The 17444-nt window shown below is 35.0% G+C and overlaps 1 protein-coding gene across 2 annotated transcripts in view; it reads left to right on the top strand.

Moving 5' to 3' along the window:
- Positions 1–17444, top strand: part of CHM (CHM Rab escort protein) — a 155358-nt gene that overhangs the window by 9854 nt on the left and 128060 nt on the right. For both annotated transcript variants that reach the window (XM_014827907.3, XM_070502261.1), the window contains exon 2: positions 10466–10532. In XM_014827907.3, coding sequence (XP_014683393.1) covers positions 10466–10532 — 67 coding nt within the window. The remainder of the gene's footprint in view (positions 1–10465; positions 10533–17444) is intronic.

The following is a 17444-nucleotide window of genomic DNA, read 5'->3' as shown; positions in this document are numbered from 1 at the left end:
TTTTCAGTCAGTAATCCTCACCTTTCTATCCATTTAGGGCTTTTTTTCTCATCTAGCGTATAGACCATATTTAACTTTGCACAATCTCCCATCCTAAAATACCTTTTTACAAAGGGCACAGACTTGTGTCCAGTTCATCATCATGCATTGCTTCTGCTTGCTGTGTCCTGTAAGTCTATTTTATTCTAGGCTAGTTTTCTTTTCTTTTTCTTTTTTTTTGTTTATAAGCTTTTTTTTTTTTTTTTTTATTTCTTCTCCCCAAAGCCCCCCGGTACATAGTTGTGTATTCTGCGTTGTGGGTTCCTCTAGTTGTGGCATGTGGGACGCTGCCTCAGCGTGGTCTGACGAGCAGTGCCATGTCCGCGCCCAGGATTCGAACCGACGAAACACTGGGCCGCCTGCAGCGGAGCGCGCGAACTTAACCGCTCGGCTACGGGGCCAGCCCCTCTTTTTCTTTCTTTTTAATGATGACTGAGATGTTGAAGAGACTGGGCCAGTGACCCTACAAAATGTTCTACCTTTTGAATTTGGCTGCTTTCTTCCCTATAGTATCATTTACCTTGTTCCTCTAGCTTGTGTTTTTCCTGTAAAATGAAAGTTAGATCTATAGGCTTGATGGAGTCAAGGTTAACATTTTTGGCTAGAAAACATCTTTGGTAATATGGATGCTATGTTGGATCATACCAGAAGACACGTAATATCTGGTTAATGGACCATGAGTGTTACTAAAATTGACCCTGTAGTAGGATAATGACGATCTGATACCTCCATTGTATGGATATATTTTCCCCCTTTGTATTGAAAATAATCTATATATTGCTAATTTGGTACTGTACAACTGTTCAGCTTGATACCAGCTATTCACATAATTCTTTTGACATCAATAAGTAATCCACGTATAAATAAGTATTTTCATTAGGACTTGCAAAATGATGTTTTTTCCCCCAGTCCTTTGATTTCTTTTCCATTTAATAGTTGCCACTGAATGCCAGTTTCTTAATTTACAAAAGGGAATATACCTTTCTAGCATTACTGGTGTGTAGGGGTTAGAGTACCCATTTCTAAGAATCAAGTCATTTAGGAAACTGAATTAATTGTCAGGTTACTTGGTAGGGGTGGACAAAGAGATTGAGATGTGCTGAAGCAGTAGGATATAGGACTTAAGAGCACAGACTCTGGAGCCAGACTGGCTAGCTTCCAGTATTGACTTTGCTATTTACTGGGTATATGACTTTGGGCAAATGAGTTAACCCGTCAGTGTTTCAGTTTCCTCATCCTCTCCTGCCTTGTGTATCCATGTGGACAAGGACTGGAAAATAAAAGAAAAATGAAAAAGAAGTTCTGTTAGTGGTCAGGGTATGGATGATTAAAATGTTTTCTTTAGTTTTGTATCATATTTACAATGTAAGAGAGGAAACGAAAACGAAAAGTAACTGTCATGCTGCTTTTTAGGTATTTTTAATGTGCATTTTAAAGTGCAGACTTTGATCATGATTCATGAACCTTTTATGTTGAGTTTGGTTTATCCTTCTTGATACAGTGTTTAAGAAATTCTTAATGCAATAAAATTGTAATTTTCATTAGATAAAATTTTATCCTTCAACTGTTTTATTTTAATAAACTCAATGTAATCACTGTTCAGCTTTTTAATAAGCAGGATAGGATAATTATCCTCAGTGTTTTCTCAGTGATATGTAGTCAGTTTTCTCTTAAATACATATTAAGACTACATTTAAAATTTAATTTGAAGTGTTTTTACCTTAAGGAATGTTGCATAGTTAAAAAGAACAAATTAAGTCCTTTCATATTTAGTTTATGAGGCTCATTTCTTTTTCTCTACTTTTTAAAAAATGAGTTTCATGATAGGATTTCATATAAGGGAAGAAGATTATTTGTGTGATTTTATAACATTCTTGGAATGAGCACACAGTCTCTCTCATTGTCTCTTTTAGTCTCATAGCTTTATAAGTAATACAATAAAGGTCACTTTTCCTCTGTGGCACATAAGTAAAAATATGTTCTGAACAAAGAAACTTTGTTTTCCTCATCACAAGTTAAATATTGTTATTAAGTTAGAAGAGAGCTCAGCTGGGATATCCTTTGCTGTGAAAAGATTATTTTGGTCGCTTAAATTGATAAAACAGAAATATTAGTGTTAAGAAAATTAAGTAAAAATTAATTGTAGTGGAATCTGCTTATTTTGTTTCCCGACATGGAATAGGTCTTTGGCCAATATTTACATTACTTAATAAAACTTTCATTAAGAGAATTTGAGTTGATGTAGTTTTCTCGATGTAGGTAAAAAAACAGAATAATAAATCTCAGCTTTCCAAGGGATTATTTTATTTGGTAGGCCCTGTCTTTCATTACCTCTCTAAAATTTGGTATTGAATTTTATTTTTTAAACTTTTTATTATGGAAAATGTCAAACATAAACAAGTAGAATAAAATAACCCCTCATGTACTCATCTCCCAGTTACAACGGTTATCGATTTCTGGCCTGTCTTGTTTTCTCTGTACCCTCCATCTTCTCCTCATTTCACCAGCCAACCCTGGATTGTTTTTAAGGCAGATACCAGATTTCATACCATTACATCTGTAAACATTTCAATATATATGTAAGAGATAAGGTCCCTCTCTTGTAAGCGTAAGTGCAGTAACTTCATGCCCGTTTGCATCTTCAGTTTTTCCGAAGGCTCTTATCCATGGTGTTGGTTTGCTCTAGTGTTCCTTCTAGTTTAGTTTTCATGTCTGAAATGATTTTTGCTTTAATTTCTTCTTGAGTCATTTCACTCTCTTTTCAAATGTTCCTGTTATCTAATCACTATGCTTTCGAGTTTTTTACATTCTTATTTATGTTGATCTTTCACAGCTTCTATCATTTTCTTAATTTCTTCCAGCTTATATTGCCATAGTTGTAGTTTTCATCTGATTCGCAAGCATGTCTTTCTGGCATGTTTTCATTGTCTGTTGGGATGTCATTTCACTCCTTATTCTGTTTTTTACTGTACATTGAATGGGATTCAACCAAGATCCTTTTGCGTTGCTCATTTTTAAGCGAAACAAGTTTTCCATGTGTTTTTAATAGGAAATGCGGATCAGGAGGGCTTTTCTAACTTCTCTGCTCTGGATCTCTTCTGTGTTTTCACAAAGTAATAAAAAAACACAGCCTGAGATCTGCGATCTGCTGGCTGTGTTACCCTCTCCGAGTTTTGTATGGACCTTCTCTTTCCTTTGCTCTATTTTTCCTGTTCTGCTGAATTTGGATTGGATTCCCAATAGTTACTCCTCAGCGCAAGGGTTTTTCTAGAGCGAGAGTGCGGTTTGCCAATTTCCTAAATTCTTAGGGCCCAACTCCACCCCTCAGCACCCCACCACTCTAAGCACTCCCAGGAGTTCGTTTGCCCTCATCCACAGGTTGGAGCCTGCAAAGTGCCCTCCCACTTTCTGCCGGTGTTCTCAGAATGGCCTGCGCAGCTTCCGGGGAATGCCTGGCTCTCAGGGCTGTCACAGATTTCTTTGCCTTCCCTTCATTTCCTCTTGCACACTTTCTGATACCATGTGGGTCTTAAAGCTATTGGTGATCGGTTTGTAATGACCTGCTTGTATTTTGGAGTTCATCGTGATATTTTGTCCCCTAGCTTTGCTGTAGATGTCTCTGGGTGTTTGGTTTTGGTGTCCTGGTTGCACTGTTTTTCTGGAGGTCTTGGAGGATATTCAACAACTTTGATGCTAATGCCATCTTCCCAGAATCCTGTTTTCATTTTTAAGTTCAGGTCATTTGCCCAAGAACAGAGGCCAAGTTGTTGATCTGCCATTAAGATTCACCTTTGAGAACGCATAACAAACCTTATGGGTCACTTAGTTCAAGCCCTTCATTTTATCTGTAAGGAAGCTGAATTCTAGAGAGGTTAAGTAACTTTCCAGCTATTTCGTATAAACCTGAAAACCAGAATCTTTCTCCTGACTCTCAGTACCCTGAAGATTGAAGCAGTGTTCTTGTTATTAGACACTCCGAAAAGCTCACACTATATTGAATTTTAAAAAATTAACGTAAGTTTCGCGAATTTTTTATGGATAGTATATTTTTCTAAAGTTGTAAAGATTATATAGATATTAATAATAATATTTTCTCCCATGAGGAAGAAATCCACAGATATTAAATTACTACATTTACTAATATGTTTGGCATTTTGTGTAAGTCAAAGTGAATTAAAATAACTGTCAGTTTAAAAACAATATTTTTGTCTGTATTTCTTGGTAGTTTCTTAAGCTACTTTCACTGGCAGTTTTTTTTTCTTTTTTAAGGTAACCACTAAAAAGTAAATATAAGATATAAAGTTTTAATTTGGAATTTAATAGGAATGAGCAAAGCTGCTTGAACCTGGGTTGAAATTCCATTTCTGCCTACTTTTGTGATGTCATTTCTTTTGACTAGCTGTGACCTGAGTTAAGCGCAGAGTTTTGCCTTTGCATTGCTCAGTCTAGTCATTCTGTACCTAATGTTTCTGCTTTGTTTGCAGTGGTGCAGAAGGATCGTTCATCGGGTTGTTTAAGTAGTAAATGATGTGGCTCTCTAAAAACTTGTTGTACTCACAAGTTTTTTCTTGCCAGTAATTCTGCTTCTTTTCCTAAGAAGTTATTCTTTATAAAAAAACATCACAGTAAATTTTCTAGTTCTGTGTAATTTTCTTTCCATTCTGGTCCTCACTGGTTATAAATAACACATGAAATGACTTTCAAGGTAGAAAGCAGGAATCCATTTTGAAATGTTCTATAAAATAAAGAGTGATTTATGGTTTCTTTATGATTTGGGCTGAAAGCACTCGGGCTTTGCCAGGTCATCAAAGTCCTGTCAGGGGAATCTATTATTTATTGTTCGATATGCTGGGAGTGGTGTAAGTACTTTATTTTATGTTTATCTTATGTAAGTATAGTGTTAGGAAAAATCAATTCCAGATACTAATACAGTTTTAGGAATAGATCGGAGAAAACTAACCTAAATATTATAGTTGTAAATGTGAGGTTCAACATTAAGGATTTGGATGAAAGGGGGATTTTGAAAAAGGAAGGAGTAATGGTTTCGTTCCTGTGAAATAGTTTAGATGAGATTGTTGAAAATATTAATTTCATACCTCTTTGGTGCTGATTTTAGTCTAGCCCCTTCATCTGATAATGACACATCTCTATCTTATCTAGACAAGTTTTGGAAACTTGCAGACAACCAGGACTACACATGTTTGTTATATGATCGTATAACATTTCATAAGCTTCTAATATATTTTTTCTAGCTACCAACTTTATAACAGAACCTCAACTGAGACGGGCATAATGTAACAAACCTCAGTTTCCCCCATTCCAAACTGTTATGAAATGCTAATTTAATACCTAATATTTACCTGTGTTAGATAAAAATGACTTGCCGGTAAAAGTTGTTGGTCTTGCATCAGAATTACACATTTTCCCTATAATGCTTTGGCAGAGTTCTTTGATACAGCCTCACTAATGAGTTTGATAATCATATTCAATAATGTGATGTGTTTAAATGATATTGTTTGATAAAATTCTATAGTGTACATATAGAAAAGGCTATTTGACATTTTAAAAAACTATTTTAAGTCGTTAGATCTTTGAAGATAATGTAAGTAAATAGTAAACAAGTAAGTTTTTTTCCCCCCTCAAATATGTAATCTTATCAAAGGGATAAGAAGAGAAGGGAAGAGAACCAATATTTATTTATTTATTTTATTTTATTGAGCTAACGTTGGTTTATAACATTATGTAAGTTTCAGGTGTACAACATTATAATTAGACATCTGTGTGTACTACGGCATGTTCACCACCGAAAGTCTCGTTTGCATCCGTTACCGTACAGTTGATCACCTTTACACATTTTGCCCTCCTCCTCCCCACTTCCCCTCTGGTAACCAATCTATTGTCTACTTCTATGAGTTTTTGTTTTGTTTTCTATATTCTACATATGAGTAAAATTGTATGGTATTTGTCTTTTTCTGTCGGACTTATTTCACTTAGTTTAATACCCTCAAGGTCTATCCATGTTGTTGCACTGGCAAGATTTCATCTTTTTATGGCTGAATAATATTCCATTGTGTGTGTGTGCCGTATCTTCTTTATCAGTTCATCTTTCTCTGGGCATTTAGGTTTCCCTGTCCTGGCTGTTGTAAATAATGCTGCAATGAACATAGGGGTGCATATTATCTTTTTAAATTAGTGTTTTCATATTCTTTGAATAAATACCCAAAAGTGGAATAGCTGGATCATATGGTAGTTCTATTTGTAATTTTTTGAGGAATCTTCATACTGTTTTCCATAGTGACTGGACTAATTTCCATTCCCACCAACAGTGTACAAGGGTTCCCTTTTCTCCAACACTTGTTATTTCTTGTCTTTTTGATATAGCTGTTCTAATGGGCGTGAGGTGATATTGCTTTGTGGTTTTGATTTGCATTTCCCTAATAATTAGTGATGTTGAACATCTTTTCATGTGCCTGTTGGCCATCTGTATATCTTTGGAAAAATGTCTATTAAGATTCTTTGCACATTTTTTTAATTGGGTTACTTATTTCTTTGTTGTTGAGTTGTATGAGTTCTTTATATATTTTGGATATTAATCCCTTATTGGATGTATGATTTGCAAATATCTTCTCCCATTTGGTAGGTTTCATTTTGTTGATGGTTTCCTTTGCTGTGCCGAAGCTTTTTAGTTTGCTGTAGTCCCTTTTGTTTCCCTTGCTTGAGGAGACATATCCAAAGAGATATGGCTAAGACCAATGTCAAAGAGTATACTGCCTATGTTTTTTTCTAGGAGTTTTATGAGAACCAATATTTATTGAGTGTCAGTGACATGCTAGGAGGCACTGTGTAAGGTGTTTTGTTTTTTTATCATTTTGTACCTATTCTTCCCTTCAACCCTTATTATTAACCCCACTTTCCAGTTGAAAACATTATACTTGTATATTTGTATTCACATATTTTACAGTGTGTTTCCCCTGTATTGCTGTGTGATTTGACTCTGATCTAGGTTATCTGTTTCTAACTTACATCTGGCTTTGCCTTGTGGGAAAGACGGTATAATTCAATGTAAGCCTATGTATGTTTCATATACATGCCTCACAAGGATGTTGTGTGAATTTGAGTAATGATTCAGAAGTTCACTTTTTATGGTGCCCAGTGTTAAAAAAGATTTTATTTTGAAATTAATCACGGATTTAAATGCTATTAAAATTGAGCTTATAAATATGAATTTAAACAAAACAAGTGGTTATTTTATTTTGCTTAATTATCAATAAGACCAAAAAGTTTATTAAATTTTCCTAAACAAGAGTTAACCAAAAAACCCTGAAACTTAAAGTTCCAATTATATATGAGTTCATCCTTCATGCTGTGACTAGGGTTGTTTTTCTGAAGCACTGATTTGATCGTGCTGTTCTTCTGGCTACTCCCTGTTCCTTACAGGTTCAAGTTCAGACTCCACACTTTGGCTCCAACCATTCTTTTTGGAGCATTACCTTTTGGTTCTCTCTTCCTTCACCCTTTGCCAGGAATACTCCTTTCCATTTTCCTTTTTTCTTCTTCTACACTCTTCGGTTGGGTTATTACAGATCTTGGAAGACCCAGCTAGTGTACCCTGCTCTCTTCGCAGCTTTAGCTCCTCTCTACAAAGGAAATGCTTCTTTCCATTGTGTTTCTCTAGCAGTTTTAATTGCATTTATTATTTTAATCCCTTTAAATTCTTGTTCTTTACACTCTGAGCTCTTTTCGGCTAAGAATTGTCTTAATCTTATCTTTTTTTTTCTTACCACCTATCACAGTCTGTTTCATCCCTCTCTCCCTCTTCCCTTTCCCCATTTTCTCTTTCTCCAAATATTTATGGAGAATTACTACGTGCCTCCTCTGTTCAAGGAACTCAGTGTTTATTGAATGAGTGGGAAGAAATATGAAATCCTGGCCAAGAAGACATTACTAACTGTAGTATTAGTCTGTTATTTTAATCATTCTAAGCATGAAGATAATAGGCCCTGGCCATTTAACATAGGAATAGCCTATCAGTTTCACAAAGTTGTGGGATGTCTGGATGAAAGTATTAAGGGAAAACACAAATGATAGTCATTTTGGTTTTATGTAATTTGGTCTTAAATCATGTTCACTATTGAAATCCATCCTTGTCTTTGCTTTGTCAGCAGAGACATGACTCCTGACAGTGTTGATTGCAGCTGTGGAAATAACCACATATGTATTTGCTTATCCAAAATAACAGCTTATTTGGGCCAAACAGAAGAGTGATTTTATTATTTGCCAGTGGAGTTGGCATCTGGTAAAAATAGGTGCATGTTTCGAGTAGTATTTAGATGAAAGTCTAGTGCTTCTAAAATATCTTTATGAAGAATAATAAAAGTAAATAGTGCTTATAGAGCCAATACCCTGTACTAACAACTGAACAATCCTATGAGGTAGATGGTGGTATTCCCATTGATGGATCAAGAAACAAAGACTCGGAGAAGTCAAGTGACTTGTCTGAGGTCACACAGCTAGTTAAGCAGCAAAACTAAGACGAAACCTAGGTCTGTCTGATTGACACCATACCGATTTCGTTACATTGCTGTCCTGCCCTTAAATCCTCATTCTCAGACTCATGTCCAAGTTGGAGAGAGTGAATTTATGTGGTATTTTGAATTTGAGATACCAAATTACTGAATTACTTGATCTTTGGCGAGTTGTTTAACCGTTCTCATCCCATTTCTCATATGGATAATACTGCCTGCCTTCCAGGATTATAATGTGGATTAAATGAGATGATGGATGTAAAAAGACATTGTGAACCATAATGGCCTATGCTAATGTTTGGTGGTATTATTAATGCTGTCGTTATTACATGCTTTAACATACTAATTCTGTTTCCTGAATATTTCTTTGCTGTTGTCCTTTTTAACTGAGCTGCTTAACAGCTTTTAAAGTACCATAGTGACTGCATTTCATGAATAAGAAAAGTTATTTCTTTAGGTGTAAAAAGTTCAGATAGTTTTAAGATAAAAAATATTAGAACAACATAGTTTTAACTTTTTGAAGAAGTAAGTGTGCTTAACTATTTAAAACTTTCTCCTATTTCCTTCCACACCACAAATTCTCACTTTGTTTTTATTTGAATTGTATCCAGAGTTAAGGTTGAAACTTTATGATGGCTTATTTCCAATAATTGATATTTAATGGCTATATTCAGTACATTCGGTCAGAACAACTTTTTTGAACCAAACATTATATACCCACAGTGTTCACCACTGGAAAACTCTAGTTCTTCCGTGAATGCAGCTGGAGCTTGTGTTTAATGTGGTTTTTAACTGGAGATTGACTATGTCAATTGCTTCCACATGGGTATTGCTTTTTGCATAAAGGAGATAACTGTTCCCTTTTCTTGAAATCCATGACGCTTAGTGTGTAGTTTAAACCCTTGCCAAAAGAATGGTGCTGTTTCTTTTCTATTAGGTAAAAATCCAAGTGGCTCAGGGCGTTTTATTGTAGCGAGTCAGTAGTAGCCCTATAGAATTGCATCAAACCTTCAAAACATGCTTTGTTTGTCTGACTGATAGAAAAGATTTAATAGCCTCTATTGAAATGGTAGATCTCACGATAAAAAGTTATAGAAGAGTCTTGAACTTACAATATAAGGTATTGACTAGCCGATGTAGCAGAACACCTGAATTTTTTTTATTATCCAGTCATTATCTTTGATTAAAACAATTTTTTTTGCTGGTACTGGTCATAGTAATATATTTCCTCTTATGATAACCAGCTTTATGGTGGGGCTCAATTTAATTCCCAAACAGTAATGTCCTTTTCAAACTTCTGTGTTAACCAGAAAGTAAAATCATATAGCTTGTGAGTGGCCTCTTTTTAAACTAGCTAACCTAGCGGCTTAAATTCAAAGATGTGTGCCGTTCCCGCTTAGAGACGCTGTGGCTTTGGAGTTATATTTGAGTTCCAATTTCAACTCTAAAGCTTTTGTTTTAAAGCATTGGGCAGCAAGTCAACATATTTGCACCCTAGTGTCATCTTCGTCTCTAAAATGTGTGTGCAGATGCTTCTCTCTCACTGCAGTGGGGAGAGTCAGATGAGCTAGTGTGTGAATGTGTTGTTCAAATGACTAAATAACAAAGTGCTGTAGGAACAATATTTTGGCAGTTGCTCATTTATGGTAATTTGCAGGTCAAAAGAACTTAAGTACTTGATTTTTAAAAATATCTCTTCCACATAGTAAAATTTTCAGTATTAGTAGGATCTGTTTAAGAAAACATCCAGTGGTATAATAATATAAACTTTATGATTTTGAATACAAGGATGAGTCTCTTTTGTTAAACTCTTCTATACAGCGATGGCATGAATTGAACATTTTGTGTACTCTCTATATATATTTCTACATTCTAAATGATATAGGTGTGTGTTTTTATAGGTTTGCCTGAATCCATCATTGCGGCTGCATGTTCAAGAAGTGGCCAGAGGGTTCTGCATGTTGATTCGTAAGTTTATCAATGGTAGCATTTACTACTTCCTAAATATCTCTATATATAATTAAAATTTAAATATATGTGTGTGTGTATATATATGTGTATATGTATGTCATATATGAACTTTTTAAGTTAAAAAATGATTGGAATTGTTTAATTTTCACCAGAAATATGTGAACTATGTAACATACAAGTTTTACTATTATACTATGTGAAACAGTGATGTTTCCTTTGAGAATAAGCCAATTATTATGTACCACAATTTTATTTTTCACAAGTGGTTTTTGTTTTTGTTTTTTTGGCAAAGGAAGAGTGGCCCTGAGCTAACATCTGTTGCCAATCTTCCTCTTATTGCTTGAGGAAGATTGGCCCTGAGCTAACATCTGTGCCAGTCTTCCTGTGTTTTGTATGTGGGATGCCACCACAGCATGACTTGATGAGTGGTGTGTAGGTCCGTGCCCAGGATCTGAACCTGTGAACCCAGGGCTGCTGAAGCTGAGCACACGAACTTAACCACGACACCACTGGGCCGGCCCCATGATTTTGTTTTTTAAATGATAAATAATTCTCCAAGATGCTTGGAACCCTCACACCTGCCCTTTTTCTTAAATATATGTGTGTGGGTGTATACAACCTGTATGCTGTTGTATTTAAGCTTCATGTTTGATTGTTGAAAAATTTAGTTAATAGATTTAGAGTATTTGGTTTTTAAGAAATTCATCAAAATTTAAAGTCTTAGAAAAAATTTAACTAAGAAAAATATCTAGAGTTTTGTTTTCCCCCTTTTCCCGTAAATGTGATGATAAAACAGAAGTTCTTGGAACATTCAAGTTTACAATAAAGCTGAGCTTAAATCTCGCCATTCCTGCTTCCTCCGGAAACATACCCCTAACTTGCCACCTGTCTAATGGTTTTGATCATTGTATCTTGGCACTTGAATTGTTCATTAAATAGGAGTGAAAAAGAAACAAGAAATGGACTTCATATTTTCTGTTAGATGTTAACCACATTGTTTCTCAGAATGCCAGAATAGAAAGAATAACTAGATTCATTATTATTTGTAGTGCCTTCTAATATATTATTATCCTGTTGTAAATATGTAGGAATTCAAAAAGTAGTGTTAGTTCATTTACATTTAACCCTTTCTAAATTTATTTTGAAAGCACATTAACTCCTCAGTTATTGGATGAAATTTCTAAATCAAATTAGTTTTAGTTTTCAAATAAGTTCTGCCCTTGGAATATTTTTTTTACTATTGTATGCGTAACTGCTTGTGTGTTAATGTCTTAATTTAGTTTTTTTGACATATTGTTGATTCACCTGCTGAAAAATCTGCCACCTTGAAAGCCCAGGTACTGGGCCAGTTTGCTGTAAGAGGCTTAATAAAAACATTAATTCCAATTTATTTTCCCTAACACTAATTAACCTAAAATTGAAAATAAAGTGATTTGTTGTGCTCGCCCTATGTGTTACTCATCATATCAGTCTTCTTTACACGTTCTGTAATTTAATTCCCATTGCAGCCCAGTGAGGTAGGTGGTGTTACCCCAATCTAACAAATGGTGACTGTGGGTAATTTTTCTAACTTTACCCAGCTAGTGCATGTCTAACTTTAAATTCGAATTTATTTTGTGTTTTCTTATTCTAAAACCTGAGGTCTTCCCAGAATGAAGAGTATTTTAGAAATCACAGAAGGTTTACTGATATTCAAAAATAAATTTTGATTTGGAATATAAGAAGCTAAATCTTATTTTGATAAATAGTGAATCAAGTAGAAAGGCTTGATAATGTGGGTGCCTTAAGAACTTACAGCTTAATGGAAATAGTATTTCAAAGTGACAAAACTTTTTTCTTCTGTTTTAGATCTTCAGCCTTGGTGGCTTTTGAGAGTTTAGATGCATCTAGGTATTGATTTATAGGATGTTTTCCTGCTTTGGGCCAGGTTTAAATATTTTCTCATTTTTATTCATTTTAGCATTTAAAGCTCTTCATAGATTCAGTCTTCCTCAGCCCTGTCTTTCATTTCTGTTTTACATGTACACTAGGACCATATTATCTCTGTTCCGTGGACATATCTTCCCATGCTTTTATTAAAAATAACTTGTGAATAGTGGTAAAAGGCACATAACATAAAATTTGCCATTTTAACCATTTTTAAGCATAGAGTTCAGGAGTGTTAAGTATATTCGTGGTGTTGTGCAACAGATCTCCAGAACTCTTGATCTTGCAGAACTGAAATTCTCTACCCATTAAACAATAATTCCCTATTCCTTTTGCCTCCAGGCCCTGGCAACCACCATTCTACTTTCTGTCTCCATGAATTTGATTGCTCTGAAAACCTAATATAATTAGAATCATGCAATATTTGTCTTTGTGTGATTGTCCTGTTTCACTCAGCATAATGTCCTCAAGTTGCATCTATTTTGTATCATGTGTCAGAATTTCCTTCCTTTTTCAGACTGAATAATATTCCATTGTCTGTGTATACCACATCCATTCATCTGTTGATAAACATTTGGGTGCTTCCACCTCTTGACTGTAGTGAATAATGCTGCTGTGAACGTGGATGTGCAAATATATCCTCGAGATCCTGCTTTCAATTCTTTTGGATATATACCCAGAATTGGGATTGCTAGATCATATGGTAATTCTATTTTTAATTTTTTGAGGCACTGCCATACTATTTTCCGCAGCAGCTGTACCATTTCACATTCCTACCAACTCCCCATGCTCTAGCTCCACTGCGAAGTCGTGTATGGGCTTTTAAGCCAGGATGCCTGGGTTCAAATCCTGATTTCTCCACTTACTAGGCATGTAACCTTTGACAAGTTATGGAATCTTTCTATACCTCAGTTTCTTGATATAAAGGGCATAATAATAGTACTTAATGTATGAGATTGTTAGTAGGATTAAATAAAATAATCTGTAAACCCTCAGTAAATGTTAACTTCAAGTAATACTGCTGCTGCTGTTACTACCTAGATTCAAACAGTGAAGCCAGAGAAAAGAGCGACTAATCGTGCCTGGGAGATTAGTGGAAAGTATCACAGAGATGATATTTCAGCTTAGCCTTGAAAGATGAGTAAGGGTTTATGAGGAGTTACAGCATTCCAGAGAGAGGAAACAGATTGAAAGGGCATGACACGCTAGGTAAATGGGGAGAATTTTATGACTGAGAGATTGGCTCAGTGAGTTGGATTAGTGAGAGTTGAAACTAGAGGTGATGGGAGCCATATTGGTAAGGCCTAGATGCTGCAGTAGGGAGTGTTGATTTTATCCTTAATCCTTATCTTTATTGTCTTTATGTCTTTCCCTCAAACGCATATTCAGTCCTTCAGCATATCCTGTCAGCTCTACTTCCAAGACATAACTCAAATCTAACTAGTTTTCTCTGTCTCCACTCTTTCTTCTGGTTCATTCCACCATCGTTTACCATTGAACTACTCCAAAAATCTCCTAATTAATTAGTCTCTCTGTTTTCAGTACTGCTCCCAGTATTTAGCCAGTTCATCCTTTCTAACTGCATCACATATGCCTCTCTCCCTTGCTTGCAATGCTCTGCTATATAGCTCTAATTATGGACTCATTTTTTATTCTTAATATTTTTTGTGCCTTTTTTATTCTTTCTCCTTGATCTCTTTTGCCAGAGATTTATCTATATCATTAGTCTTTTCAAAGAACCAGCTTTTGCTTCGTCGTTTCCTTCTGTGGTATCTTTGTTTTCTATCTAATTAATATTTATGTTTATCTTTATTATTTCCTTCCTTCTGCTTTCTTTGGCTTGAAATCACTCTTGTTCTTTTTCTAGCGTCTTGAATTAAATTCTTATTTCTTTATATTTAAGCTTTTCTGTTTATTTGTGATTCTGGTTCCTTCTTGGGATCGCATTAGCTGACTTTCATGAGTATTAAGTATTTTCTAATAGCCATTATGATTTCTTCTTTGATCCATTAGTTATTTAGAGGTATGTTTTTAAATTTTCAGATACATTTTTTATTTCAATATCTTATTGAATTTATAATTCCAAACACTCGTGACAAAACATGCAAATGAGGAAGTAAAAACATTCTAGCGTGCCTCCTCTCTTTTCTTGCCTGCACCCCGCTTTCCCTCTCTACCCTGAGTCTCAACTCCTGGAAGCAGCTACTGTTAACCTTTTATATGTCCTACAATATGCTGTTCAGAAGAAGAAGTTTCAGAAAAATATGTAAGTTTTTATCCTGTGCACGTTAGATTCAGTGTAGAAAAAGTGACAAGATACTGAGCAGTTCCAACACCAAAGATCCCTTGTGTCGCCTTTTTATATCCATACCCACCTCCCTCCCCTGCCTCCCCTATTTGTAACCCTGGCAACTACTGATTTGTTTTTTAGCTCTATAATTTTGTCATTTTCAGTATGAAACTGTACAGTATGCAGCTTTTTGTCATTGGCTTTTTTCACTCAGCAAAATGCCCTTGGAGGTTCATCAAGGTTGCTGCATGCATCAATAGTTTGCTCCTTTTTATTGCTGAATAGTATTCCACATTACATATGTGTCATAGTTTGTTTAACCATTCACTTGAAGGGCATCTGGGCCAATTCCAGTTCTCGGCTATTACAGATAAAATTGCTGTGTGAACATTCGTCTATAGGTTTGTGTGTGTGTGTGAACTTAAGTTTTTATTTTTCTGGGATATGCTCTGGAGTACAATTACTGGGTCATGTGGTAATGGCATGCTTAGGTTTTTAAAAAACTGCAAAGTATTTTCCAGAGTGCCTATACCGTTTTACATTCCCGGTAGCAATGTTCAAGTGATCCAGTTTCTCTACATCGTGACCAGTATTTGGTATTGTCAGAGTTTTGGGGGGGGGTGGGGGGATCCTGATTGTTGTGCAGTGATATCTCATTGTGATTTTAATTCACAATTCCTTAATGTCTAATGATGTTGAACATTTTTCGTGTGCTTATTTGCTATCTGTATCTCCTCTTTGATAAAATGTCTTCATGTCTTTAGCCTATTTTCTAATTGGATTGTTTGTTTTGCTATTAAGTTTTGAGAGTTCTTTATACTTTCTAAACAAATATATTTTTTAACTTTATGGTTTTTTTGGTAATTGGTTTCTAATTTAATTACATTACTGTCAGATAATGAGCTCTGCATGATATCAATTATTTGGTATTTTTCAGAATTGCTTGATGGTTTGGAGCTATATGACTCCATGTGGCTTAAAAGCAATATTTTTCAGTATGGAGATTCTTCAAAAAATTAAAAATAGAACTAACTATCATCCAGCTATTCCACTTCTAAGTATTTATCCAAAGAACTTGAAAACACTAATTTGAAAAGATATATGTACCCCGATGTTCATTGCATTCATAGCCAAGACTTGGAAGCAATCTAAGCACCTGTTGATAGATGAACAGATAAAGAAGATATGGTATTTATATACACGCACACACACACACAGACACACACACACTGTGGAATACTACTCAGCCATGAAAAAGATGAAATCTTGCTATGTGTGACACGGATGGACCTTTGAGGGTATTATACTAAGTGAAAGTCAGAGAAAGACAAATACTGTATGATTTCACTTATATGTGAAATCTAAAAAAGAAAACAAATGAACAAACAAAACAAAAACAAACTCATAGTCACAGAAAATAGATTGGTGGTTACCAGAGAAGGAGAGTTGGGGGAGAGCGAAATGGATGAAGGGGATCAGTTGGATGGATGGATGGTAATTAGACTTACAGTGGTGATCACTATGTAGTGTATACAAATATCGAATTGTAATGTTGCAAACCTGAAATAGTGGTACACCAGTTTTACCGCAATAAAAAAGTGAACAGAATTATAAAGAAAAATAAAAATTCCACAATCAGCAGGAAAATTTTAATATACATCTCCACAATTAATAAATTGATCAAATACTAGAAATTCTGAATAGCAAAATTAACAAATTTGATCTATTTCCATAGTTAAAGTTTACATTCCCACCAGTGGTGTACGAGGGTTCCCTTTTCTCCACATCCTCTCTAACACTTGTTACTTTTTGTCTTTTTGATAATAACCATTCTAACAGATGTGAGGTCATAGCTCATTGTGGTTTTGATTTGTATTTCCTTGGTAATTAGTGATGTTGAACATTTTTCCATGTGCCTCTTAGCCATCTGTGTGTCTTTGGAAAAACATCTATTCAGAGCCTCTGCCCATTTTTAATCAGGTTGTTTGTTTTGTTCTTGTATTAGTTCCTTATATATTTTGGATATTAGCCCCTTATTGGATATAAGATTTGCAAATATCTTTTCCCATTTAGTAGGTTGCCGTTTTTTTTATTGGTTTCCTTTGCTGTGCAGAAGCTGTTTAGTTTGATGTTGTCACATTTGTTTATTTTTGCTTTTGTTTCCCTTGCTCTTGAAATCACATCCAGAAAAAAACATTGCTAAGATTGATGTCAAGGAGCATATTGCCTATCCTTTCTTCTAGAAATTTTATGGTTTCAGGTCTCACATTCAAGTCTTTAATCCATTTTGAGTTAATTTTTGTATATGTTGTAAGATAGTGGTCTAGTTTCATTCTTTTGCATGGGGTTGTCCAGTTTTCCCAGCACAATTTATTGAAGAGACTGTCTTTTCCCTATTGTATGTTCTTGGTTCCTTGGTCATAAATTAATTGTCCATTTACATGTGGGTTCATTTCTTGGCTCTCAGTTCTGTTCTGTTGATCTGTGTGTCTGTTTTTATGCCTAATTCTTTTAATTTTTGCTTTATGTATTCTGAGTGTATATTCAGAGACATATAGATTTAGAATTATATCCTTATGTACTTGCCTTCTGTTTTTCCTGAGAATGGTTTTTTGCCTTAAATTCTGTTTTGTATGATATTACATAGTGATATCAGATTTCTTTGTTTTTCCCCAAATGTATCTTTTCTGCCC

The sequence above is a fragment of the Equus asinus genome, chromosome X (genome assembly GCF_041296235.1).
Source record: "Equus asinus isolate D_3611 breed Donkey chromosome X, EquAss-T2T_v2, whole genome shotgun sequence".
Classification (NCBI taxonomy): domain Eukaryota; kingdom Metazoa; phylum Chordata; class Mammalia; order Perissodactyla; family Equidae; genus Equus; species Equus asinus.
This window is presented reverse-complemented; position numbering and strand designations above follow the sequence as displayed.